The sequence below is a fragment of the Ursus americanus genome, chromosome 6 (assembly GCF_024610735.1).
Source record: "Ursus americanus isolate L20-20 chromosome 6, mUrsAme1.1.p, whole genome shotgun sequence".
NCBI lineage: Eukaryota > Metazoa > Chordata > Mammalia > Carnivora > Ursidae > Ursus > Ursus americanus.
This window is the reverse complement of record NC_142132.1, coordinates 55,572,600-55,598,223: the sequence shown is the minus strand read 5'-3', so window position 1 is coordinate 55,598,223 and position 25,624 is coordinate 55,572,600. Positions and strand designations below refer to the sequence as shown.

General features: G+C 41.6%; 1 protein-coding gene across 1 annotated transcript; it reads left to right on the top strand.

The window, feature by feature from the left end:
* DDX21 (DExD-box helicase 21) lies at positions 1-24,100 on the top strand. Its single transcript, XM_045783497.2, has 15 exons — positions 1-169; positions 2,051-2,500; positions 4,281-4,356; positions 5,217-5,395; positions 6,849-6,966; positions 8,227-8,412; positions 9,707-9,852; positions 11,619-11,768; positions 12,156-12,317; positions 13,512-13,631; positions 15,187-15,260; positions 16,862-17,021; positions 17,836-17,970; positions 20,968-21,012; positions 21,557-24,100. Exons 1-15 carry the CDS (start codon positions 83-85, stop codon positions 21,851-21,853), a joined length of 2,385 nt encoding a protein of 794 aa, XP_045639453.2. The 5' UTR covers positions 1-82; the 3' UTR covers positions 21,854-24,100.
* The last annotated feature ends 1,524 nt before the right edge of the window (positions 24,101-25,624 follow it).

Genomic DNA, 25,624 nt, shown 5'->3' with positions numbered 1-25,624 from the left:
GGGTGTTCTCGACCGGTAGTACAGTCCCTTCCTCTCCACGCGGTGAACCTGACCGGTCGGCCTGAATTGCTTGTGCTGAACGATGCCGGGGAAACTCCTTAGTGACGCGGACTTGGACTCAGACACGGCCATGGAAAAAGTGGAGACACCGCGAAAGCTGAATGAGAAGGTGCCACCGAGGGCCTAGGGACCAGGGGCGCTGAGAGGAGCGGGGTACGGGTGCGGGGTGGGGTGCCGGGCTGGGAGCCCTTGGCGCGCACCGGGACCTGGCGCGTCCAGAGCCCGGCGTGGGGTTCGGCCGAGGGGGTGCCAGGGGGCCGTGCTTTCCGCTGACGGTGGGCGCGCGAGCGGCCCAGGGGGACCGGAGCTGGGGTGAGCGCCGCTCCCACGTGGTCCGGGGCGCCCTTGGATGTTCACGGTTGAGCCCCACGTTGCTGGCTCAGGCTCTGACCTGACTCCGGGCGTGAGCGTGTGCGGAGGGAATTATTGGTCAAGGTAGGGACTGAAGCTTTAGACTAGACTAGCGACACTTCAAACCCACCTGCACACGTGAGCGGCGTCTGCAGTGACACTTGAGTAGTAAGGGAAGTACCGTTTGTTTTCCGGTAAGCAGCCTTTAGAAGATGAAGTATTCGGCTTAATGTCTCCTGACCAGATTTTCCGTGGAAATGTAAAGTTGTGTTGTGCTGAGTGTACACCATATTTTTGATAGAGGTCGGCAGTGTGTAGTGGTCTTAAGTTACCTTGATCGCTGTCTGTCTCTTTATTTCCTTAGTTAGTGATTTAACTTGTGACCGATTCTCTGTGCTGAGATAAGGACAGTGAGAACAAAGATTGTCCCTGAATTCCTATTGTGCATGACTTAGAATTTCCTTTCCTTGGCTGTGTATGGGTCTTTTTGATGGGGAGTTTTCACAACAGCAATATTTTGGCGTTGTAAGAAGCCCGGGGAGCACAGACTTGTCCCCACGGGTGGAGAGGAAATGGTCCTGGTTTACCTGCTCCGCCCCAGTGAAGGTACTCAGTTGTGGGATGCTCAAGTGAAGAGGGACGTGGCAAAACCCCATTACATTCCAGAAGAGACCACTGGGTTAGGGATGAAAGAACTGAAGTCTTGTGGGGAGACCAGATTATTTTTCAGGTGTCTGAAAAATGATGGGGTGGGAAAGATTACCCTCATTCATGATCTGAGAGCAGAGGCAGAGCCTGAAGTTTTAGGGAGGCCGATTTCAGCTAAATGTAATAGTCTCCATACTTCTGGGACTGGCCTTTCAGAGAGGTTTTAACAGAGGCTACAGCACCTGTCTACCTGGTTTCAGTACTGTTAAGTAATTAACTTTCAGTAATAATGAAAAGTTGGGAAAGGTCAGACGTTTCAGGTAGGAGCCATTGTCCTGGGTTTGGTTTGGAGGTTTCACCCATTCCACTTCCTTGTAATAGTGCTTCCCCCACCCCCTTTAAATTAGATACATCTTTTTTACACATGGGGTGATAGATTGTGGGGTTTTATAGGTTTTTGGTTCAGAAAGTGTCTCTGTAAATTCATTTGCACTTGTCAGATAGCAAGACAGGTATTATAAATCCCTATTTTACCTGTACAGGCATTCTAGCAGAGAAAGAAATCTGTTTAACATTGTCCCTCTGTGGACGTATATGGCCTTAATACTCTATTAGAAATAAATACTTGATCACTTCCTGTAGTCATACATATTTAGTTTAGAGCCTTTTGGAGCATCCCATGAGCCACTCCAGATCCCCTATGAAAGCTTGACAATGTATTCAACCAACATGAATTGAAGAGATACCAAGAAGTATTCTCTTCTAAGCTGATGAAATCATTGATATACACTGTAGTTATTTCCATACACCCAAGAAATGGTACTAAAAACCATAGTGTTTTGACTTATTACAAGGTGAAAGTACAAATGTTGAAAAATGCCCCCAAATTGTGTTCTTCATAATTACGTGATCTTGAAATAGTCCAGAATTGATGTATCATACAAATGTATACATGCTTTGCTCAGTAGTTTGTATTTTCTTTATTTTTTAGAAAGGTAGAAAAGAGAAGCCAAAATCTAGTAAGACTGAAGAGGCAACAGAAGTAAAGGAAGAAATTATTTCCCCCAAAGCTAAAAAAGTTAAAAAGAAAGCCGAATCTAATGAGGTTGACATGAATTCTCCTAAATCCAAAAAGGCGAAAAAGAAAGAGGAGCCATCTCAGGATGACATTATTCCTCCTAAAACCAAAAGTGTGAAAAAACTAAAGGAGTCCATTGAAAAGAAAGTTGTTTCTCCTAAAACCAAAAAGGTAATAAAAAGTGAAGAACCTTGTGAAGAAGAAATAGATGCTCCTAAGCCCAAGAAGATGAAGAAAGAAAAGGAAATGAATGGAGAAACTGGAGGGAAAAGCCCCAAACTGAAGAATGGATTCCCTCATTCCGGACCTGTCTCTAACTCCAGTGAAACACCAGGGGAAGAAAGTAACGGTGAATTAGAGCAGGTGGGGTTGTATTTTAGTATACAGAATGTATCTTTCATTGTTGTTTCAGATAAATAAGTAGCTAATTGCTCCTGGTATTATTTAAAAGTGGGAGAGGGGTACGTGACTGGCTCAGTCAGTAGAGCATGCAACTCTTGATCTCCCTTCTCTCTCTCTTTTTTTTTTTTTTTTTTTGAGATTTTATTTATTTATTTGAGAGGGCAAGAGAAGGAGCAGGGGGAGGGGCAGAAGGAGAGGGAGAAGCAGAAACCCAGCTGAGCAGGGAGCCTGATGTGGGACTCGATCCCAGGACTCTGGGATCAACGACCTGAGCCGAAGACAGACACCCAACTGATTGAGCCTCCTAGGTGCCCCTATTTATTTTTATTTTTAGAGGGAGGGAGAGAAAGCGAGTGTGCGCTAGTGGTGGGGAAGAGCAGAAGGAGAGGAGAGAGAGTGTCTCAAGCCGACTCCACGCTGAGTGCGGAGCCAACTCGAGGCTCAGTCTCACAACCCTGAGATCATGACCTGAGCTGAAACCAAGAGTAGGATGCTTACCCAACTGAGCCAGCCAGGCGCCCCTTTGCCCTACTTTTAAATATTAAATATTTTTAATGCTTCCATAATACATCATATAAATGTTTAGAAATCACTTAATTCCTCTATTGGGCATTTAGATTTTTTTACTTTAAAATAATGCCACAGTGACCACTTTGTCATAAATGTTTGTTTCTTGCTTTCTGTGGATATATGTGAAAGATGTGGCTGTGGAAAACGGTTAATGACCTTTTCAGCAGTACAGAAGTCCCCCCTGATCTGACGTCTTGCTTTCCAGGGTTTCAGTTTCTTTCTTTTTTTTTCCTTAGATTTTATTTATTTTAGAGAGAAAGAGAGCATGAGGGGGTGAGGGGGTGGTGGTGGTGGTGCAGAGGGAGAGAGAATCTTAAGCCAACTCTGCTGAGCACAGAGCTGGAGGCGGGGCTCGATCTCACAACCCTGAGATGATGACCAGAGCTGAATGCTCAACCAACTGAGCCACCCAGGCGCCCGCTTTCCAGGGTTTCCGTTATTCTCTGTTAACCATGTTCAGGAGCAGATCATTCTCCTGCTGACACATTGTCAAAAGGTTAATAGTAAAAAAAAAAAAAAAAAAAAGTTAATAGTAGCTGCATCACAATACCTATGTCATTCACCTCACTCCATCTCATCACTTGGGCATTTTATCAGCTCACATCACTCCAAGAAGGGTGAATGCAGTACAGGAAGATATTTTGAGAGAAAGAGAGACCACATTCACATAATTTTTATTATGGTTTATGGTTATAATTGTTCTATTATTACTGTTGTTAGTCGCTTATCGTGCCTAATTTATAAATTTATCATGGGTATGGTATAGGAAAAAACATAGTATATATAAAGGTTCCATACTGTCGACAGTTTCGGATATCCACTGGGGGTCTTAGAACAAATCCCCTATGGATAAGGGGGGACTGCTGTATATTGTTGGTATGGGATGGCAGTGCAGTAGTTCTTAGTCGGGAGTGCATCTGCCTACACTCCCCACACACGTCGTATAGATACAGTATATGTTTGCTACAGATTTTTCTTTTCTTAGGGTTTTATAGATGATTACGATAAATTTCCTTTTCGGGTCTTGACTTACCTACCAAAGTTTCTGTGCCTTTTTGGTTGATTTAGAAGAGATGTTTTAGAATTGGTTCTGTTTCTTTCTCAGAAGGCTTCTCTGATTATATGTCGGGGTGAACTTACTGATTTCTTTCTGTGGCCCTTTACTTGATAGGAAATACCTGTGGAACAAAAAGAAGGAGCTTTCTCTAATTTTCCCATATCTGAACAGACTATTAAACTTCTCAAAGGTAATATTTTTGGAAATATTGTGTAATGTTAGAATATTTATTTGGAAGCACTCCACTGTTTTTGTTGAGATAAAGGACATATATGCAACCATATAATGAAGTAGATATATATATACATTATAGGACTGTACTAATGATGGCTTTCCTGCCCCCCCCTTTTTAAGATTTTATTTATTTATTTGAGAGAGAGAAAGCCAGAGACAGAGCATGAGTGGAGGGGGAGGAGTGGAGAGAGGGAGAAGCCGGCTCCCCGCCGAGCAGGGCACCTGGAATCATGACCTGAGCAGAAGGCAGACACTTAACTGACTGAGCCACCCAGGCGCCAGGCTTTACTGCCTCTTAAATCAGTGATTAACTTTTATTCCAACCAATACGTGTATTCAGAAGTGTGAGGACTGATTGCATTGGTGCAAATAAATGGTTCATGCCATGTTCATATTTTCTTTTTATCTTCTCCCACTTCTTGAGACATCTCTTAACAATACCAGCCTTGCTCAGAACTCAGCCTGGCAGTGTGCCTGTGAATGAACTAGGTAGTCACAGATGCTGGAGTTGGTGTTTTCTGAATCGGGTGTGGCATAGTCTGGATTGCAAAGCACCTGATTTGGGGGCTTCTGTTGACCTGTGGATGAGATTTCGTGACAAGTAACTAAACCCTTAAAATCATATTTACTATAATTTGGTGCTTTAAAGTTTGTTGATATTCTTGAAACCAGCAGATCCCTTACAACCAGAATACATTGGAACCTGCCTTTGTAGAGATTGAGCAGAAGATAGAATTCCTTAATTCTGCAGGACCAGAAGCATGGCTAGGATTTTAAGAACTGCGATGTCAGATAACATGGTTAATTTGTTCACAGCCCGTGGGGTGACCTTCCTGTTTCCTATACAAGCAAAGACATTTCACCACGTCTATAGTGGAAAGGACTTAATTGCACAGGCGCGGACAGGAACTGGGAAGACATTCTCCTTTGCCATCCCTTTGATTGAGAAACTTCAAGGAGAACTGCAAGACCGGAAAAGAGGCCGTGCCCCTCAGGTAACTAACTTTAACACAGACCTCAGGGGCTCCATGTCTGCACAGGAGAAAAAGCATCTTTTAGGCATTGTTTACATGATATACTGGAGTTTTTTACTGGGTTCTCCTAAAAGCCTTTTTTTTTTCTTTTAATCTATTACAGATTTTTATTTGAAGCTAAAGCAGGATGATTCTTTTAAGATTATTGGCCACAAACCCTGTATATTTAAATATTATAATCTGCCCCATGGTTGTGATCACCTGTATTATTAATGCTCATTGTGTTCCCTTCAAATTATTAGATGTCCCTGGGGCTTACAGGTTTGATCAGGTGTCTTTGACCATTTTTACCGAGATGGAGAAAGCAATTTTAATAGAGACGCGTGAGTAGAAGGAGGGGTACTCAGAGAGGTGAAGAGACCAAGCTTCCTTGTCAAGATGGTGCTCATTGGGTTCATTTCTGGAGAACCTGGCATTTGACAAACCTTAACCTCACTGAAATGCCTACGTTGTCATTGTGGTTATGGCTTCTTGCACTTGACTTTCTGGCCCCACCTCACTTGTTTACTGTTTTGCCAGTGTCCGTACTCACCCCTCATTCATTCATTGTTTATTGCTGTAAACAAATGCAGCATTAAACAAATGAATTATTGCAGCTTAGTGCATAGTGGATATTCAGTAAATATCTGTTGGATAAATTTATCTGATGAATCAAAAAGATGTTCTTAAATCATACTTGTTTCATGCTGTTACCCTGCTTAAGGATCTGTAGTATAGTAGGTTCATGTTGTATGTCCTGTTCGGTCAAACTCAGTCTGCTCTGGGATTCAAAGCCCCTCACCATGTTGGTCCTGCTTTAACTAGTCTTTGTTCTATTTTCAGTTTACTGTAGTGTAGAGGTTTAGTCTATTGGCTTTGGAGCCCAACTGTTTGAATTTAAACCCAGGCTTTGCTTCTTAGCCTTTCAGTTCAGAATCTTTGGTGTGTTTATTATAGGTGCAATTGTACGATACAGTTGTGGATGGGTCAATAACTTGTAAGAATTAAATGAGAATAATGCATAGTAAGCATTTAGTGGGACCTGAGACAGTAAAAGCTCAAAGATTAGCTAATGTTGTTACAAGCGTTACTCCTTGCTTGAGTTGTTGCTTTCCCAGAATGCTATTTAAGTAGTAGCAGCTCCAGGAAACTCCGCAGTTCCTCTGGCCTCATGCAGCCCTCCTGGAGCACCGGTGTTTGGGCCCTACGTCCCTTCTAATCAGTAGGATCGCAAACTTTTTTTCTGAGTAGATTTATCAGGGACTGTATTACATTTATGATCCTTCCCCACACAAAGTACATTGCAAAGCATATAATAGATGTTTTGAAAATACTTGGTAGGATGATGAGTTGAGCCTTCTGGTGAATCCCAGATTTATTAAGAAACAAATACTGCATAATAGTGTGAATTCAACGATGAGTTTTTTGTTTTCAGGTGCTGGTTCTTGCACCCACGAGGGAGCTGGCAAATCAAGTAAGCAGAGACTTCAGTGACATCACAAGAAAGCTGGCAGTGGCTTGTTTTTATGGTGGAACACCCTATGGAGGTCAGAGTAAGTAAACCCGAAAGTGAGGGAAGGAAAATGCCAACCATTGTTGGATGCCCTGGTTGGATTTCTCTGACCTCGACATCTGGTTTTACCTAGTTTAGTCACTTACAGTGGTTTTCGTTTGTCATTATTGTTTAAAATGGTCGAGAACATGGTCCTACATAATGATGTGTCAAATCCTGTGTTCTTAAATCTTGGATTTAAGTTACTTGGGTTTTTGTATTACTTACCTATGTGTATCTAAAGGCTATAAAGAGCTCTTACTGAACCTAAGAGGATAGAGTCCATTTGAGCCCTCGGCACTAGAAAGTCATGATTCAGAGTTACTCTTTTTATCTGTCAGGGACAATGGATCTGCTTCTTTGGGGGTCTTTGTTTCTTTCTTGCTGCAGGTGGGCGTTCTTTCCTCTGGGCCCAAGGGCCGAATGTTGCAGGCTCCTATTGTAGGATTCCATTACCTACCAGTTCAAGACCTTGAAACTGTATTATGTAGAGCAGATAAATAATTCAGGAAAGGATTTAAGGCATTAAAAATGTTGCAATTGGCATGCAAGGCTTGTGATTATTTCTTCTCAGCTTTGGTTAAATGAACTGGGCTTTGGCATCAGAAAAGTGTGTGTTTGATTGTAGACTCTGCTCACAGTGTGATTTTAACTTCAGGGTGCTTGATTTTTCTGTACTTTATTTGCTTGTGTGAAAAAACAAGGTTACTAAACTCGTCCTGCAGGGGTGTTGTGAGGATTGAATTGGCTAAGGTATGTAGAGTGCCCCATGTGACCCCTAGACTGCCAGGGCGATTCAGTAAAAAGTTGCGTCCTTATCATCTCACCTCATTGTACTGGACTCCATTTTCCTGAACATCTCTAGACCTTCTTGAAATACTTGCACTTCTACCCGGTCTCATTCTCTCCATACCTGCTTACCTTATATAAAGTTCTTCTTTCTTTAAGAATCTCGTTCTCACTTTGTCTGTGAAACCTTGACACTTTCCACCACCAAGGAAGTCATTCCTTTCCTGGTACTTCCATCCCGCACTGGTGCGTTTTTCTGCTAGTCACATAATACACGAGACTGTCACCTCTTACCTTTTCCCCCTAGATTATCTTGAGTTCCCCCTTGAGTATCTTTATCTTTGATACTTAGCATATTACCTTGTGTTTTTAGTTAATAAATATTTGAGAATAAAAATGTATTTAATTGGTACCCCAGACTAATAAAAGGACTTGAAAATCCAGCATATTTTATCATTGATGTTCTTTATAGTTGAACGCATGCGGAATGGGATCGATATCCTGGTTGGGACCCCAGGTCGTATCAAGGACCACCTGCAGAATGGCAAGTTAGATCTTACCAAACTGAAGCATGTTGTCCTGGATGAAGTTGACCAGATGTTAGATATGGGGTTTGCTGATCAAGTGGAAGAGATTTTAAGTGTGGCGTACAAGAAAGGTAAGCTCCAAATTCAAGGCACTGATGGAAGGACTTAGAGGAAGAACGGAGATTAAGCAGTCTTCTAGATGTTAAATGAAACCTTGAATTGGGGGGGTGACTTATTTAATTTAGGAAAACTTAAATTTTTTTAAAAACCATGATTTATCACATAACTATAATGGGACGATTTGGGAAGGTAAGAGAAGAAAAATTTCATATACTGCCAGCTTGAAGTGCTTTGCTTTTGGTCTCTTTCTTCCTGACTTTGTACTATTGTGCGTATGTGTATGTGTTAATTTTAATCTTACTATGCGTGTAAAAATTTGGCATAACACTTCATGAAGAGGTTGTGCCATGATTTCATTCCATATATATTTTTTAATTTTTAGATAATGTAAATAATTCTGCTTAGAGATGTTTTTATGCAGATAGCTTCCTTGACATCTCAGTATTTGGAATCTGTTCTTTAGGATGGATGTCCAGTTATGAAATTACTGAGTTTAAAGGTGTAAATAGTTCATGCTTCTCAATGTACATTGTTAGTTCGCCCTCCAAAAGGGTTCTGTCGGGGCGCCTGGGTAGCGCAGTCGTTAAGCGTCTGCCTTCGGCTCAGGGCGTGATCCCGGCGTTCCGGGTTCGAGTCCCACATCGGGCTCCTTGTCTGGGAGCCTGCTTCTTCCTCTCCCTCTCCCCTGCTGTGTTCCCTCTCTCGCTGGCTGTCTCTCTGTCACATAAATAAATAAATAAAATCTTTAAAAAAAAAAAAAAGCAAAAGGGTTCTGTCTATTTAAACCACCATTTGAAATATATGAAAATACAGTGTTATTCAAAGAGCAAACTTAAAAAAAAGGGAGGGGTTGGGGTGCTTTTTAGTACCTGACCTCAAAGAATGAATAGACTGGAATTCTAAACTCAAAAAACTGAGGAAATGCTAGAGAGTATAGATGAATATAGAATCTGTTTATTGTGTTTATTGTAGGTTATTTGCTTAGTGATCTAAACTGGATAGTTACTGGGCTTGATGAACAGGTGTTTTCCAGTTATGTCTCATAATGGACCAATGGTCAGGCCAATGGTCAGAAAGCAAAATAACTTTAAAGTACTTGGATGTTTCAAGTCTCCTTCACAAAAATGACTTAGGCAGTATTTCTTTGCCCATTAGGAATCTTTGTCTTTCATTTTTGTGTCATCAGTGCCTGGCTTGGCCTCACACGGTCGCTGTAGCATGTTGATGGACCCTGGAAGAACTGGGTGAGGTGGAATACTGTGTAGGCTTATTCGGGTTATTCATACTGACTTTTTCCCCCCACAGATTCAGAGGACAATCCCCAAACATTGCTTTTTTCTGCAACTTGCCCTCATTGGGTATATAATGTTGCTAAGAAATACATGAAATCTACATATGAACAGGTGGACCTGATTGGTAAAAAGACCCAGAAAACAGCAATAACCGTGGAGGTAAGTGATTCATTCAGCTGCTAGAATTAGTAATAAATTGTATGTCATGTTTTCCCTGTCTGACGGTATTAAGACTGGCAAATATACACTGTTTTTCCAGATAAATACTAATCCATGTGAAGAGCCAAGTACAGATCTATTTCTATTTGAGTTGTATGTGGTATCTGTGTTTTCCTAATTTCATTATCTGGTAGTCTGATTTCAAAATCTTTTGGAATCTATATCTAGCTGAATTGTGTAAATGGAAAGAGATTACACCTAGACTTCAAACACTCTGAGGGCAGCAGAGAAATCTAGTACTTTGTGTTGAAGCCATTTACATTTTAGGGTCCAGAGCATTGAATTCCTTTCACCCAAGTAACAGACATGCAGACCAACTGGCTAATCGCATTTTTAAGTGGGTGAAAGGACAAAACATTCAAGAATTTTTCTCTTGTTGGTTACTTGGTTTCCTGTAGGAATCAAGGGAATGATGTTTCTTTTTCTTCATTTTCCTGGTTAGTTCAGAAAATAGAGGAACCAGGGGCACCTGGTTGAGCATCCGACTCTTGATCTCAACTTGGGGCTTGATTTCAGGTCATGGGTTCAGACCCTGTGTTGGGCTCCGTGTTGGACATGGAGCCTACTTTATTTATTTATTTTTTTAAAAGATTTTATTGGGGTGCCTGGGTGGCTCAGTCGTTAAGCGTCTCCCTTCAGCTCAGGGTGTGATCCTAGGATCCTGGGATTGAGTCCCAGGGCTCCCTGCTCTGCTGGGAGCCTGCTTCTTCTTCTCCCACTCCCCCTGCTTGTGTTCCCTCTCTCGCTGGCTGTCTCTCTCTGTGTCAAATAAATAAATAAAATCTTTTTTTTTTTAAAGATTTTATTTATTTATTTATTTGACAGAGACAGCCAGTGAGAGAGGGAACACAAGCAGGGGAAGTGGGAGAGGAAGAAGCAGGCTCCTAGTGGAGGAGCCTGTTGTGGGGCTCGATCCCAGAACGCTGGGATCACGCCCTGAGCCGAAGGCATACGCTTAACGACTGCGCCACCCAGGCTGCCCCAAATAAATAAATAAAATCTTTAAAAAAAAAAAAAGATTTAATTTATTTATTTGAGAGAGTGCGAGCAAGAGCAGGGGGAGCGGTAGAGGGAGAGGGAGAAGCAGACTCTTCGCTGAGCAGGGAGCCCGATGTGGGGTTCAATCCCAGGACCCTGGGATCATGACCCGAGCTGAAGGCAGACGCTCAACTGACTGGGCCACCCAGGTGCCTCGGGAGCCTACTTTAAAAAAGAAACAAAGAAAGAAAATAGAGGAACCAGAGAAAGAACAGCGTTCTGCTTTATCTTTTCCTTTTTTTTTTTTTAAGATTTATTTGTTTATTTTAGAGAGAGCGTGGGGGACAGGGGGGTGGTGGGCAGAGGGAGAGAGAATCTTGAGCAGACTCCGTGCTGAGGGCTGAGCTCAATGCGGAGCTCGATCTCACAACCCTGAGATCAAGACCTGAGCCAAAACCAAGAGTTGGACGCTTAAAGGTGCCCCTTCCTCCCTTTTTAAAAAAGACTTACTTATTTGTTTGAGAGACAGAGAGAGATGGCTCTTTGCTTTAATGGCTTAGGTTGTTTGTTTGTTTGTTTGTTTGTTAGTTTTTTGCTCTGCACAGTGGCGACAGTCGTCTGCTGTCGCCAGCCTTACACAGTTGCTTCTGGCACCAGTAGTGTGAGCAGGTGATTTCAGGTTCCAGGTGGGCTTTACTAAATAGATCTTTTTTTCCTTCTCTCATAAGCATCTGGCTATTAAGTGCCACTGGACTCAAAGGGCAGCAGTTATTGGGGATGTGATCCGAGTGTATAGTGGTTTTCACGGGCGCACTATCATCTTCTGCGAAACCAAGAAAGAAGCCCAGGAGTTGTCGCAGAACGTGTCCATAAAGCAGGTTGGTCCTCTCCCTCGCTTTCCTTTGGGGAGGAAGCCTCTTTGAACTGATAGACCCCGTTTACATGTTAGAGCTCACCTGATCTGTCAGTGTCCTCTCACAGGTGAGGAAAGGGTGGCTCAAACCCAAGTCTACACTGACAGAGTAGGTGTGATCACTCTTGTCTGGTGTTCTGCACCTAGTAAGTATAGGTGGACATTGATTTAATGGCCAAGGAGTGGGAAAAAATTTGAGGTTTGTCCGTGTAAGGCACATGTTTTCCCTTTTGCTTTATTTTCAGTGGAAATATCACCAAAATACAAATATCTTTACAGGCCTGATGTGTGATGCTAAAAGTACCTGTACTGTTGGATCTGGTATTCTTAGGCCAGTTCATTTCTTTGGCAGGATGCCCAGTCATTACATGGAGATATTCCTCAGAAGCAGAGAGAAATCACTCTGAAAGGATTTAGAAATGGTGATTTTGGAGTTTTGGTCGCAACCAACGTTGCTGCTCGTGGGTTAGACATCCCTGAGGTTGATCTGGTTGTACAGAGTTCTCCGCCAAAGGTAAGCGTTCTGTACTACGGTTTTATTTTATTGGTTTTTTGGGTACTAAAACAGATGGGAGGTTGTATCGTTTACTTTCATGTGGTGAGTCATAGCTATCTCTTGAGTGCTAGGATGCTACGGGTGATTTTAAAAACAAATCTCTTCTGAGGTCCTTCCCTCAGAACTGACCATTGAGTGGAAGTGTGGTCAGTGGCCGCAGTTTGGAAGGATCGTTTCTGGTTGGAGGGAGTTTTGGTAGGCTCGTACCGGGAGTGCTGTGGAGTGGACTTTGAAGATGGGTGGGACTTAGGCAAGGTGGGGGTAGGATAAACTCATGAGCTAGAGGATAAGGAAGGGAAAACAAGGCCAGTAGTTAATAGTCTCCGGGGTTAAAGCTGCCTGGGTTTGTGGGTGATGGGAACTCTGAGGGAGGGCCCTGAACTGTAGGTTATGTGGTGTGGACGGCGCTTCGTGTAAATAAATGTTGGTCTGAAGGAGCCTGTTCTGTTCCCGTCACTTCTAACGTGAGGACCCCCACAAATTGGCAAATCCCTCAGGATTCAGAGGTTGCTTACAGTGATAGAATAAACGACCTGATTACTATGGAGACACCAGTTCTTATAAAAGCAGTCCAATTGATGTATGACATAGATGCTGTCTGAAGGAGCCTGTGGAACCGGGCTTTCCGATACGACGGCCAAGCCACGTGGAGCTGTCAAGCAGTGGAAATAGTCTGAATTGACCTGTGTGCTCTAAATATAAAGTACATGTTGGGTCTTTTTTTTTTTTTTTTTAAACTTCCTATTATGTACACTGGATTTTGAAGACTTACAAACATGTAAAATATCTCAGTGATAAGCTGTTTCCTGTAGATAGCATATTGAGGTGATACAACTTTAGATATATTGAATTAAATAAAATATATCATTAATTTAACGTTTTAGCGTGTTACTAGAAAATTGAAGATTGAAATTACGTATGTGGTTCTGTAGCACAGCACTGTTTAGATGATGCTTTTTGCAGATTTGCCCATAGGATAGGGACCACTATTCGAGAGATTTTAAAAAAATTTTTATAGTTCTTTATTTTAGAAATGCTGGGGAACCTCACACTCTGGGTATGTAACGTAACCTCCACACTTGGCTCTGCATAGACCACTCAGGTCTTTTGTCTCTTTTTGTTCAGTGTCACTCATGTATTTTATTTTAATAGGACGTGGAGTCCTACATTCATCGTTCTGGGAGGACGGGTAGAGCTGGAAGGACGGGGATTTGCATCTGTTTTTATCAGCACAAGGAAGAGTATCAGTTAGCACAAGTGGAACAAAAAGCGGTAAAACTATTTTCTTAGCCTTCATTTAGTAAATGTTGAATTCTAAAGTCAATCTTTGCTTTTTTAATTTAATTTGTGTTAACTTTAAATTGTATTTATTCCTAGCATGTGGCCATAACTGAAAACTTGTTAGATACATGTTGTTTTATGCATTGTCCTACAATATAAAGCCCACTTTGAAATAAGTTTGCATTTGAAAGCAGCAGTTTTATTTTCTCGTATTTATAATTACACGGGCTAACTTTTATCTTTGAACGGCAGCTTTCAGACAATGATAACATGAACACATCGCAGATGTTTTAAATCTAGATTAGGGAGTTATAGGAATTGCCTAAAAACCAAACGCATATGGGTGTTTGGATGGCTCAGTCGGTTAAGCCCCTGACTTGGGATTTCGGCTCAGGTCATGATCTCCGGGTCCTGGGATTGAGTCCCATGTTGGGCTCAGCGGGGTGTCTGCTTCAGGATTGTCTCTCCCTCTCCCCCCTCCTGCTTCTTCCCCTCACACTCTATCAAATAAATGAATCTTTAAAAAAAAAATGGGAGAGAGGAGACTGATTTTTCTGACAGATTAATCTCTCCTCTTCCCCTTGAACTGACTGTACTTGGTGACTTGCTTAAGGAGAAAGAGGGGGGCACTTGACAGTGCAGAAAGAAGGCAAGCACTCCCTGGCCAGGGTGATCGTTTTGTCTTGTTTTGTTGTAAAGCTTCTTTTAACTTCTCTGTAGAAATATTTGTCTTTTTTTTTTTAAGATTTTTATTTATTTACTTAAGAGAGGGAGACAGAGCACAAGCAGGGGGAGCGGCAGGCAGAGGGAGAAGGAGAAGCAGGCTCCCCACTGAGCAGGGCGCCTGACGTAGGGCTCGAAGACCTGAGCCGAAGGCAGACGCTTAACCGACTGAGTCACCCAGGCGTCCCCAGGGTGATTGTGGTTAACATCAGGGATAAGCATATGCCTTGAGAATGGTGTGATGAGACAGCATTTGGCTCTGGTTTTCTTCCCCCAAACCCGTAATCTCAGTCTAAGCATGCAAAAAACCTGAGGCTGTCCCTCACAGTGAGGGACAGCATTTTTCAAAATACCTGAAAACCAGCAGTCCTTAAGACCAGCACTCCTTAAAGCTGTCAAGGTCATGAAAAACAAGAAAAGGCAGAAACTGCCACAGATCAGAAGAGACCAAGAACACCCGATAACTGAACGTTGTGGTGTCACTGGTACAGAAAAAGGGTATTAATAGAAAAACGAGTGAAATTCGAGTGAACTCGAGAATTCAGTTACTAGTAATGTGGCGGTGTTGGTTTCCTAGCTTTGACAGATGTACCGTAGTAGTAATAATAGAGAAACTCAGTACACAGTGCAGCAGGAACTCTGTGTGGTATCTTTGCAAATTTCTATAAATCTAAAATCATTCTAAGATTTTGCTTTTTAAGTTTATCTTCTAAATGTGCAATAAGTATGTTTGGTGATATAAAAAAATTAGGGTATTTAATCTCACTGGGAAACAGTTGATGGCCAGATATGGCACATTAAACTATGACTCATTTTCTTGTAGGGAATTAAGTTTAAGCGGATAGGGGTTCCTTCTGCAACAGAGATAATAAAAGCCTCCAGCAAAGATGCCATCAGGTATGTTTCCCACCACTGCTGTGGCCTGTGGTAGTACTTGTTCCATTTATTGGCTGACTTTGTGCAGTAAGGAGGTTTGGTCTTCGGAATTTTATTTACTTTAAATGATTTACAACCTGCTTGTTATAAAAATACACGGTGCTGAAGTAAAATTTTAAAAATAAAAATCCTAATTTGTACTCCTCCCTACGCAATCCTGTTCACCAGAGGAAACTATTAATAGCAGTTAAGTAGTTAGGGAACCATATCTTAGATATGGTGCAGGTGCTTCCCATGTGGAGATCGATTATAGGTAGTTGGGGGATCAACTGAGTTGATTATTTTTTTAAGTTATCTCTAGCTCACGGATTAGATTCACTAGCAGTGTTTGGCATTGGGGCGAGAGAATTATTTTGTGCGATTGGGCTACAAATTGAAGGATGGTTAGTTGTTTAGCATCTCTGGCTGTGCGGTGTATTCGGGGGGGTGTGGAGTGTGGGATCGGTATCATGAAAACCGGAAGGTCCTGACTGTTTTCCAGATATTTCCGAGTGGTGACCTACATCCCCTGCTTAAGAACCACTGAGTCTGAGCATCATTTTTAGGTTGTTTTCCATAATTATTATAAATACATGTAATGTTTATCTTAAAAAATTGGGGGAAAGGTGCTGGGTGGCTCAGTCCATTAAGCAGCCCACTCTTACTCTCTGCTCGGGTCTTGATCTCACAGTCGTGAGTTCAAACCCCCCATTGGGCTCTGCACTGAGCACAGAAATGGGGGAGTTTATGAATAGAGGAAATGCTAGATATTAGCATATTAATAGCTCAAGAAAGTTCTCCAAAGGAAAATAACTTAATTCAGTAATTTCCAAGTTTATTTTTGCATGGCATACTTTTAAGTATTCTGTAGACAGGGTTCCCTGTGACACCAGTTAAGGAAATTTGGGATTAGGTGGCCAGGAAGGAGAAAAGAGACAAAGAAGCCGCCAAGAGATGTCCTCTAGGGGGGCAGCCCTTCCAAAAGAGGCTGCCTCATGTGGCCTTGTTCATCCTTGTCCTGGATGACCGTTTGAAGATGTGACATTTATTATCACCAAGATAATAGTGACACCCTAACAAATGTGTATTCTCATAAAAAGTCCATATCATTTTTAACCTGATTTGGAAGTCTTTTTTCCATTTATTTCAGGATGGAAATAGCTGTAGTGTTTTCTGATTCTAAAAGTAACACATGCTTGTAAGAAATGTTCGACATTTATTAACATCACTTTCAGTGACAGCATGGACTTCTGTTGTGTCTGTTTCATGGTTTATTTAACAAGTCCATATTGATGCACGTTTTATACTCTTTCTATATCATAAATAACACTGTGGTGAACATCTTGATATTTGTTATTTCCTTGGGATGAAACTTTTCATTAGTAAAGTCAAATTAGGCGCAATCGAATGGCCTTATTTCTACAGAAATGTGATGATTGTATGTGTACGTTGCATCAAAATGATGTGTTAGATAGCGGAAAGATTTGAAAGTTACTGATTTATCTTGAGATGCTATTGCCTTGAAAACGCAATCTGTCCACTTCTGTCCTTTCTCCTAACAAATACACTCAATCACACCATAGGCTTTTGGATTCTGTGCCTCCCACTGCCATCAGTCACTTCAAGCAGTCAGCAGAGAAACTGATAGAGGAGAAGGGAGCCGTGGAAGCTCTGGCAGCAGCCCTGGCCCATATTTCAGGAGCCACATCAGTAGACCAGCGCTCTCTGATCAACTCAGATGCGGTAAGACTTCCTGGCAAACTTTGACCCTTGGTGTTTTGAGTGTGAGCAGGATTTGAAAAGGTTCGGTTAGACTTCTCCGTTGTTTTAACTTTTGTATGAAGGTAGATGTACATAAACAAATCCCATAAAGACAGAAGGTAGATTCCTTAGTTTCCAATGTCTCAGGTGAGGCAGAATGACATTGAGTGCAAATGGGCATGTGGTTTCTTTTTGGGGTAATGAAATGTGTTGGAATTTTAGATAGTGGTGATAGTTGAAACCTTGTGAATATACTAAAAATCCCTGAACTGTATGCTTCAAAATGGTGAATGTTATGGTATGTGAATTACATGCCAATTTTTAATCCTAAAAAAACCCAACCTTATAAACACATAAATGCGTATGATACATTCAGCCAGTATACCTAGAAACTTAGGAAGATATATGGTTTTTTTCTTTTCTTTTTTTTTAATGAAATTTTTGAGGTAATTGTAGATTTACGTATAGTAAATAACACAGAGAAAACACAGAGAGATCCCTTTTACACTTTCCCAGTTTCCCCGAATGGTAACATTTTGCAAAACTATAATATCACAGCTGGGGTGGTACTAACATTGGCACAACCCATCCATCTTATTCAGATTCCCCCAGTTTTACTTGTACTAATTTGTGTCTATGTGTGGGGGTGGAGGGGAGATATATGTAGGCTTTTAGGAAGAACTTTTCTGGAAATATTTTACAAACGTGAGGGTAATTTATTTTTATTTTTTACTTTTTTTTTTTTACCAGCTAGGTTTGTTTTGAGACTAATTTTTGTTCCCCTTTTTTCTGTAAGGGCTTTGTGACCATGATCTTACGATGCTCAATTGAAATGCCGAACATTAGTTACGCTTGGAAAGAACTTAAAGAGCAGCTGAGTGAGGATATTGATTCCAAAGTGAAAGGAATGGTTTTTCTCAAAGGAAAGCAGGTAAGGAACGTCGGGGCCTCTGTGTGCCTTGCTTGGTTCAGTAGCTTAATGTGGATGATAAAGCCCCGAATGGAAGCTTCTCCCTGTTCTGTGGGGATGCGGCATCTTTCTGCTCTCTGTATAGTCTTCCCTGGGAATGTCACCCATGACCTTCAGTTGCTGCTAAGTCCCTGACAACTACCCCATCTGGATCTCTGCCCTGAATTATGCATGCAGTACCGGACGTGAATATCCGACTGCTTCCCTGACAATTTCTACCCAGATGGGGTTATTAAGCAACTGAAAATTATTCAAAATTGAATTCAAAATCTTTAATTCAAACTTGAAATTTAAAACCTTGCCTTCCGAACCTAGTGCTCTTTCTTCCGTGTCCTGCTCTCAGTAACGGTAAGCACAAGCACCGCAGTTCTCAAACATTTGATCTCCTGACCCCGTTACATCCTTAATAAATGTTGGGGATACCAAAAGCTTTTGTTTACATGGGTTATATCTATTAATGTTTACCTTATCAGAAATTTAAAAAGTGGAGCTCTTAAACCTAAGGATATCGTTCCATTAGCATCAGAGCAGTGATACCATGACATGTAATGCAGTGTCTGGGAAACTCCACTGTGTGCTTACGAGAGAATGAGAGTGGAAAGGACACCTAACCTTTTAGTATTGTTATGAAGAGTTTTGACTTTGCAGAACCTCCCCAAAAGATCTCAGGTTTCCAGGGCCATGTGGACTGTATTTCGGGAACCGCTGGCCTAGTGACCCAGATCAGGTTTATCGTCGACTAGCTGCATGTCTGTGTTCATCTTCTCAAGCAACTCCACATACTGTATGGGTTAAAGTCTCAGGGTTCACACGGAGAATAGGAATCTTCACGAGCTGCTCCTGCTCCCCTGACCAGCTTCATCTCTGCGTCCTTGCTGCCAGTACCCTCCACTCCAGCAGTGCCGAGCGCACCTTGCTTTCTGTCGTCCTAAACGCATGCTCAACCCACTGTTCATAGTCTTTCTTCCCCCCACATTATCCTTCATGACTTTCTTGGCCTTAAGTCTCCCTGCGAAGCTTCACTGGCCATACACGCGAGTTGGGGGCATCTTTATCTGGACTTCAGAGTTCTTAGGGCATGCCTTTATTCAGTTAAATTTTATCTTGCTGTGCTTGCCTACTGACCGAGAGCCTCAGGAGCACTGTGATGCGCTCATGGGCAAAAACTAGATTCTGGTTATCTTTATACTAGTGAGTGCCCGGTGTTAAATACTTAGTAAATATGTCAATGAAGGGGCGCCGGCTGGCTCAGTTGGTAGAGCACGTGACTCTTGATTGTGGGGTCATGAATTCAAGCCCCATGTTGGGTTATAAATAAATAGATTATAAATAAATAAACTTTAAAAAATATATGTGAATGAAGATTGCCACTAATTGCAAAATCATCAGTACCTGATGCTACCTGTGGTTATAATTCTGTGAATTGGGTGGAAATGAGGTGTTCCTCATAAAATGTTTTAATTAAAGGCAGCCAGGGGAGAGAAGTGCCTGTGTCAGTGGCAGGGGTAGTTCAACTACGTTTGTGGAGACCAAGAAATAGGATCTCCTTAATTGGAGGTGATGGTACTGCTACTGTCCTGTAAAGTGTTTGTTTTTGGTTTTTTTTTAAGATTTTTTTTTTTTCTTTTGAGCAAGAGCGCATGATTGGGGGAGGGGCAGAGGGAGAGGGAGAAGCAGACTCCCCACTGAGCAGGGAGCCTGATATGGGGCTCGATCTCAGGACCCCAGGATCATGACCTGAGTTGAAGGCAGACACCTAACTGACTGAGCCACCCTAATTAGGCACCCCTAATTTTTAAAAAACTTTTATAGCAGGATGAATTGTGAAAAACTAGAAAAGTAACAATAGAAGATCATTTATTTTGGGGCGCCTGGGTGTCTCCGTTCGACTTTTGATTTCAGCTCCAGTCATAATATCAGGGTCATGAGATCAAGCCCCGCATCAGGCTCCATGCTGGGTGTGGAGCCTGCTTAAGATTCTCTCTCTCTCTCCTTTACCCATTCCCCCTTCCCTCCCTCTCTCTTCAAAAAAAAATCATTTAGGGGAACCTGGGTGGCTCAGTTGGTTGAGTGTCTGCCTTCAGCTCAGGTCATGATCCCGGGGTCCTAGACTCTAGTCCCGCATCGGGCTCCCTTCTCAGCAGGGAGTCTACTTCTCCCTCTGCCGCTCTACCTACTTGTGCTCGCTCTCTCTTTCTCTGTCCAATAAATAAATAAAATCTTTATTTAAAAAAAAATCATTTATTTTTCTTTTTTTTTTTTTTTTAAAGATTTTATTTATTTATTCGACAGAGATAGAGACAGCCAGCGAGAGAGGGAACACAAGCAGGGGGAGTGGGAGAGGAAGAAGCAGGCTCATAGCAGAGGAGCCTGATGTGGGGCTCGATCCCATAACGCCGGGATCATGCCCTGAGCCGAAGGCAGACGCTCAACCGCTGTGCCACCCAGGCGCCCCTATTTTTCTACTTTTAGTTAGGTCATCCCGAAGACACTTTTTCTTATGGTAAGCAGTATATTTTAATGTAGACCATTGGTTTTGGAGCCATACTGACCAGATTTTTAAAAACCTGCTCTGCTTATGAGCTGGGGGCCAGCGACAAGTCAGCCTCTCCTCTGTTTCCTCAGCTCTAAAACGTAGCTAATAGCTACTGAGGAATTAGCAACGTGTGATAGCCAAGAATGATCTCTAGTCAGTTCTGAATCATTTTGAGTCACTTTTTTTTTTTTTCTTTCTTTTTTTGTGAGGATATTTGGGTCTCCGATCTGCTTGGGTTTTTGCTGTCGTGCCTTTGGGAGGTATAACGTATTGGTCTTGGTCTGAAGTTTATCAAACATTAACACCTGGAGTCTTTGTTTTCTGATTTTTAATGTAATACCTGGTCTTTTGGAATATCGCTTAATGTACACATTCATTTCTGGTGGAAGTCTGGGTTAACTTGCATTTGTTTTGATTTCTAGGGTGTTTGCTTTGATGTCCCTACTACAGCAGTAACAGAAATACAGGTATTTTTGTCTCTTGGATTTTGAAGTCAATATATTTGAATTATAAAATGTTCATTCCTGGGGCATCTGCGTGGTTCAGTTTGTTGAGCACCTGGTATTTGAATTGGGCTTGGGTCATGCATGATCTTGAGGTCATGGGGTCGAGCCCCGCATCGGGCTCTGTGTTCAGCTCAGAGTCTGCTTAAGATTCTCTTTCCCTCCTCTTTCCCTTTTTAAATTGCTATATCTTCATTCAGTACTACTTTGAGAAATGGGTTTATATGTGGTATATTTGCATGTTTAACTACCTGATAGCTGTGGATACTCTGTATAATTGAATTGAATAAATGATACAGTGATGAGAGTACCTCTTATAGTGAAATTTTCTTACACTGCCATGACTGGTTTTTGGGCCATTATTTCTAACCAATAACCTTTTTAAATACTTAGGTTATTAATCAGGTTTTTCTTTAGAGAAAAAGCAAAAAAATAGTCTTTCTCATGCTTTTTAAAACTGAATTCAGTAAAAATCAGAGCTGGTAAAAATGAAACCATCTCTTTGCAGGAAAAATGGCATGATTCACGGCGCTGGCAGCTCTCTGTGGCCACGGAGCAGCCAGAGCTGGAAGGACCGCGGGAAGGATTTCGAGGCTTCCGGGGACAGCGGGAAGGCAGTCGAGGCTTCCGGGGACAGCGGGAAGGCAGTCGCTTTAGAGGACAGCGGGAAGGAAACAGAAGCTTCAGGGGACAGCGGGAGGGAAATCGAGGCTTCAGAGGACAGCGATCAGGAGGTGGCAACAAAAGTAACAGATCCCAAAACAAAGGCCAGAAGCGGAGTTTCAGTAAAGCATTCGGACAGTAATTTGAAGTAGAGGATTTATGCAGCAACGTGGAACTGAACACTGATTTTCCTACAAGGTGAAAAGCACATGTGTTTCCTTCCTGACCATGTGCCTTGTCCCCATCTCCTTCAGAGAGACAAGCTTAGTGGAAATTATTTCATCTGATGATAATCACTTGTAAAGATTGGGACTTCTGTATCAGGTTTCTCTTTTGAAAAGGTGTATGAATTCATCACATTTTTATTCTGATACATTGTCTGTAGATTTTAAGATAAAAATCAAGCATGTATTTGCCCGTACTTTTTAAGTTGACCTGTCTCTATGCTTAAATAGTGTCCTTCCCGGAATACCTGTGGGGAAGGCAGCGGTCTCTGGAGAGGCGCTCTGCACAGCCCGGGCTTGGCTCTGTAATTGGCACTCGTCAGCTGCCTGCCTAACAGTGACTCACGTGGTCCTGTAACATGTCTTCGGAGAATTAGTACTGAGCCATGTTTTGAGGCAAGGTTTCAAACTTAGCTGGGAGGTCATGCATTTCATGGCAGCCTGTGCTCTAGATTTGGAGGATGGTGATACGTTTGCTGGGAGACATTTTATAGGTTAGCCATTGTTATGTACATTCTGATACATTTTTAACTTCTTCTGTAAGGTGATTCATGCTTCGGTGAATTCTTCACAGGTTTTATTGATCTATATATAAAAAGTATTTTAATAAAAAGCAAGTGTCTTTAAGGAATTCCAAATGTATAAGACGGCCCCAGAGCTTTCTTTGTTAAGTTAGGAGGCTGAATAGTAATAGGTGCTTCATGATAACATACTCCACTTCCTACTGGAAGATTAACATTGTTTACCAAGTAGGAGTTAAGGGAGCGGGGGGTGGAGATTTGCATTGCTGACAAGAGTCAGGAAACCCACTGAGAATATTTTTCACATGTGAGAAGGAAACCTGCATCTCTGAGAGCAAAGAGAGGAGCAAGTGAAGAAGCATGATAAAGCATTCTTTTCATGGTAACACAGCAGGTCATTATTAACTTCTAGTGGGTAAACTGAGGTTCTAGGTAGAATGATCAGTGTGGTTTCTCAGAGGCCTAACTCCTACAGCCACCATATAGGATCTGTTTGTGTAATACTGCTATTCCATTGAAAGGTTTTAGCTGCCTAGAGACTTTTAGGACAGTCTCTATATGGTTATTTTAAGTTGTTGCTTTGAGGGAACTGAAGAGCTTAATATAGCGCCTGGCCAGGGAACTCTCTTTCTCAAATATTATTTCCCTCCAAACTTCTGCACGGGGCAGGAGCTTAAGAATGGCATTGTTTTCTTGCCTTAATTCCTAGAAATTCTGTACTGGGAATATCAGGGAATAAACTGATAGGAGAAGTTAGAATACATGTTTTCATCTGATTATGTTTGAACAATTGAAATCTAGTTTCTAAGCCCTGGTTTCTCTCACTGGATCAGGTCTTTTTATCTAACTCTATGACCTTGCAGTACGGTGTTCAGATAGCCAGCTCAGCTCTTTGATGCTTGAGGCAATGTGTCCTTACTCTGTTTGGACTTCAGTTCTGTCCTTCAGTCCTGGATGGTTCTCTGTTTTCAGAAATTCTCTCGGCTTTTCTTTTTTGATCCACTTGTCAATTTGACCGCATTTCCTCCCGCTCCTCCTGGCTTCCCAGCAAGCCACAGGCACTCAGGAGAAGCTGATGACTGTGACAGCTCTCGTGCTGTGCAGATTTTAACTTGTTAGATCCCGGTTTTGCTCAAGTACTGAGCATATTTTAATAACAACCAAAATGTTTCACAGTTTGGATAGGAATGGATACCTTATCAAGCAGATTGAAAGGACACAATACCCATCCTTTAGGACACGGTACCTGTGGATTAACCTACAGAAAAATAATCAGGCAGAAATCAAGAGTATGTAGAAGATTAATGGGAATTTTACTTTACACAACTTAATTTCAAAGAAACATGGCTGTTTCAATAAATGAAGCTGAACTTTCTCCTGGATCCTGGAACCCACACCGTATTTATAAATAGATAATCCAGCTATTACTTCATTTTAATGGGCTTGTTAGGCTAGCCTGGGAACTGTGGTTTTTACTATTTTCTACAGAGAAAATATTTTCCAATGTATCAAACTCAATGAACTTTTAAAATACAATCCATTTTTACATTGGAGCTATCTGTGCAGCAGTTTCTTTACAATTGTACATAAAATGCTTTTTCTGTAAAATTGAGTTAATGTATAAAATACTGCTTTATGTCAGAATAAAGATATTAGTATTTCCTATTTATGTTTTTGGTGACTGTTTTCCTAAAATTGAGACTAGCTTGAAATTTTTATTTTAAGGGTAATTAAATTATGAGTGTAAAAATCCAAACAGGAGAAAAAGTAAGTTAGCAGTCACTCCATACCTAACCTTTTTCGTGAGCATCTCTTCCAAGAATTCATTTATAAAATTTGAATCATTCAGTTTTGTGAATTGCTTTTTCCCTCTCCACGTGTGCATACTTTTCTGTAAGTACAGATCTTACAACATTTTTTTTTAAAGATTTTATTTATTTATTTGACAAAGAGAGAGGCAGCCAGCAAGAGAAGGAACACAAGCAGGGGGAGTGGGAGAGGAAGAAGCAGGCTCCCAGTGGAGGAGCCTGATGCGGGGCTCGATCCCAGGACTCTGGGATCACGTCCTGGGCTGAAGGTAGATGCTTAACGACTGAGCCACCCAGGTGCCCCAATCTTACAACATTTCTGATGACTACATGGGATCTCATAGTATGGGTATGCCACTAGATATTTAACCAGGACTCTAGATGGCCATGTTAGTTATAGTTTTTCACTATTATAAGTAACTCTAGAATGAATGTCCTTGTAGATCACCTGTAAATGCATAAGAGCTCCCTGGGACAAAGCTTAGGAAGCAATCCTGAGGAACATTAACACTGAAAGGACAGACATTTAATTTCACTGATTGCTTAGAATAATTCTATTTCCCCCAATGGTAACATTTTATATAACCATAGAACAAGGGTCAAAACGAGGGTATCAACGTGAAGGATGTTATCCCATAGACACTTCTTTACACTTTGCTTTTTTTCCTTAATGGCATATCCTGGAAATCACTCCACGTCAGTTCCTAGAAGACTTAACTCTTTGTTTCCTGACTCCATCGGACTCCATTGTGTGGAGCACCGCAGTTTATTCAACCGTTTTCTTACTCGTAATGAATGGGCACGTAGATTGTTTCCAGTATTTTGCTGTTAAACGATGCTAGAGTGGGGAACCTTGTGTATATGTATTTTCACACTGTTGGAGGTATATCTTCAGGGTATATTCCTGGAAATAGGATGGCTGGGTCACAAGGTAAGTGCATATGTAGCTTCAGAATTTTATTTTATATGTAGTTTTAACACTGTTGGAGGTATATCTTCAGGGTATATTCCTGGAAATAGGATGGCTGGGTCACAAGGTAAGTGCATATGTAGTTTCAGAATTTTATTTTATATGTAGTTTTATTATATATTGGCAAATTTCCCTCTAGAAGAGGAATTCCTGCCTTGCAACTTATTTTGTGAAGAAGCCAGGCCAATTGTCCTATAGATTCTGCTACTTCTGCATTTTGCTGCTGCGTCTCCATGTGTCATTTAACAAGCTCCTTTCCCCCCTGTATTTAATGTAAATTGATAATCAGATCTAGAAGGGTACACAGTGTCCAGTTGTCCCTCTGTCCTTTGATGTTAGCAGCAAAAGATCATTACTGTCTACCTGTATAATTGCATTAGGGTTCTTGCA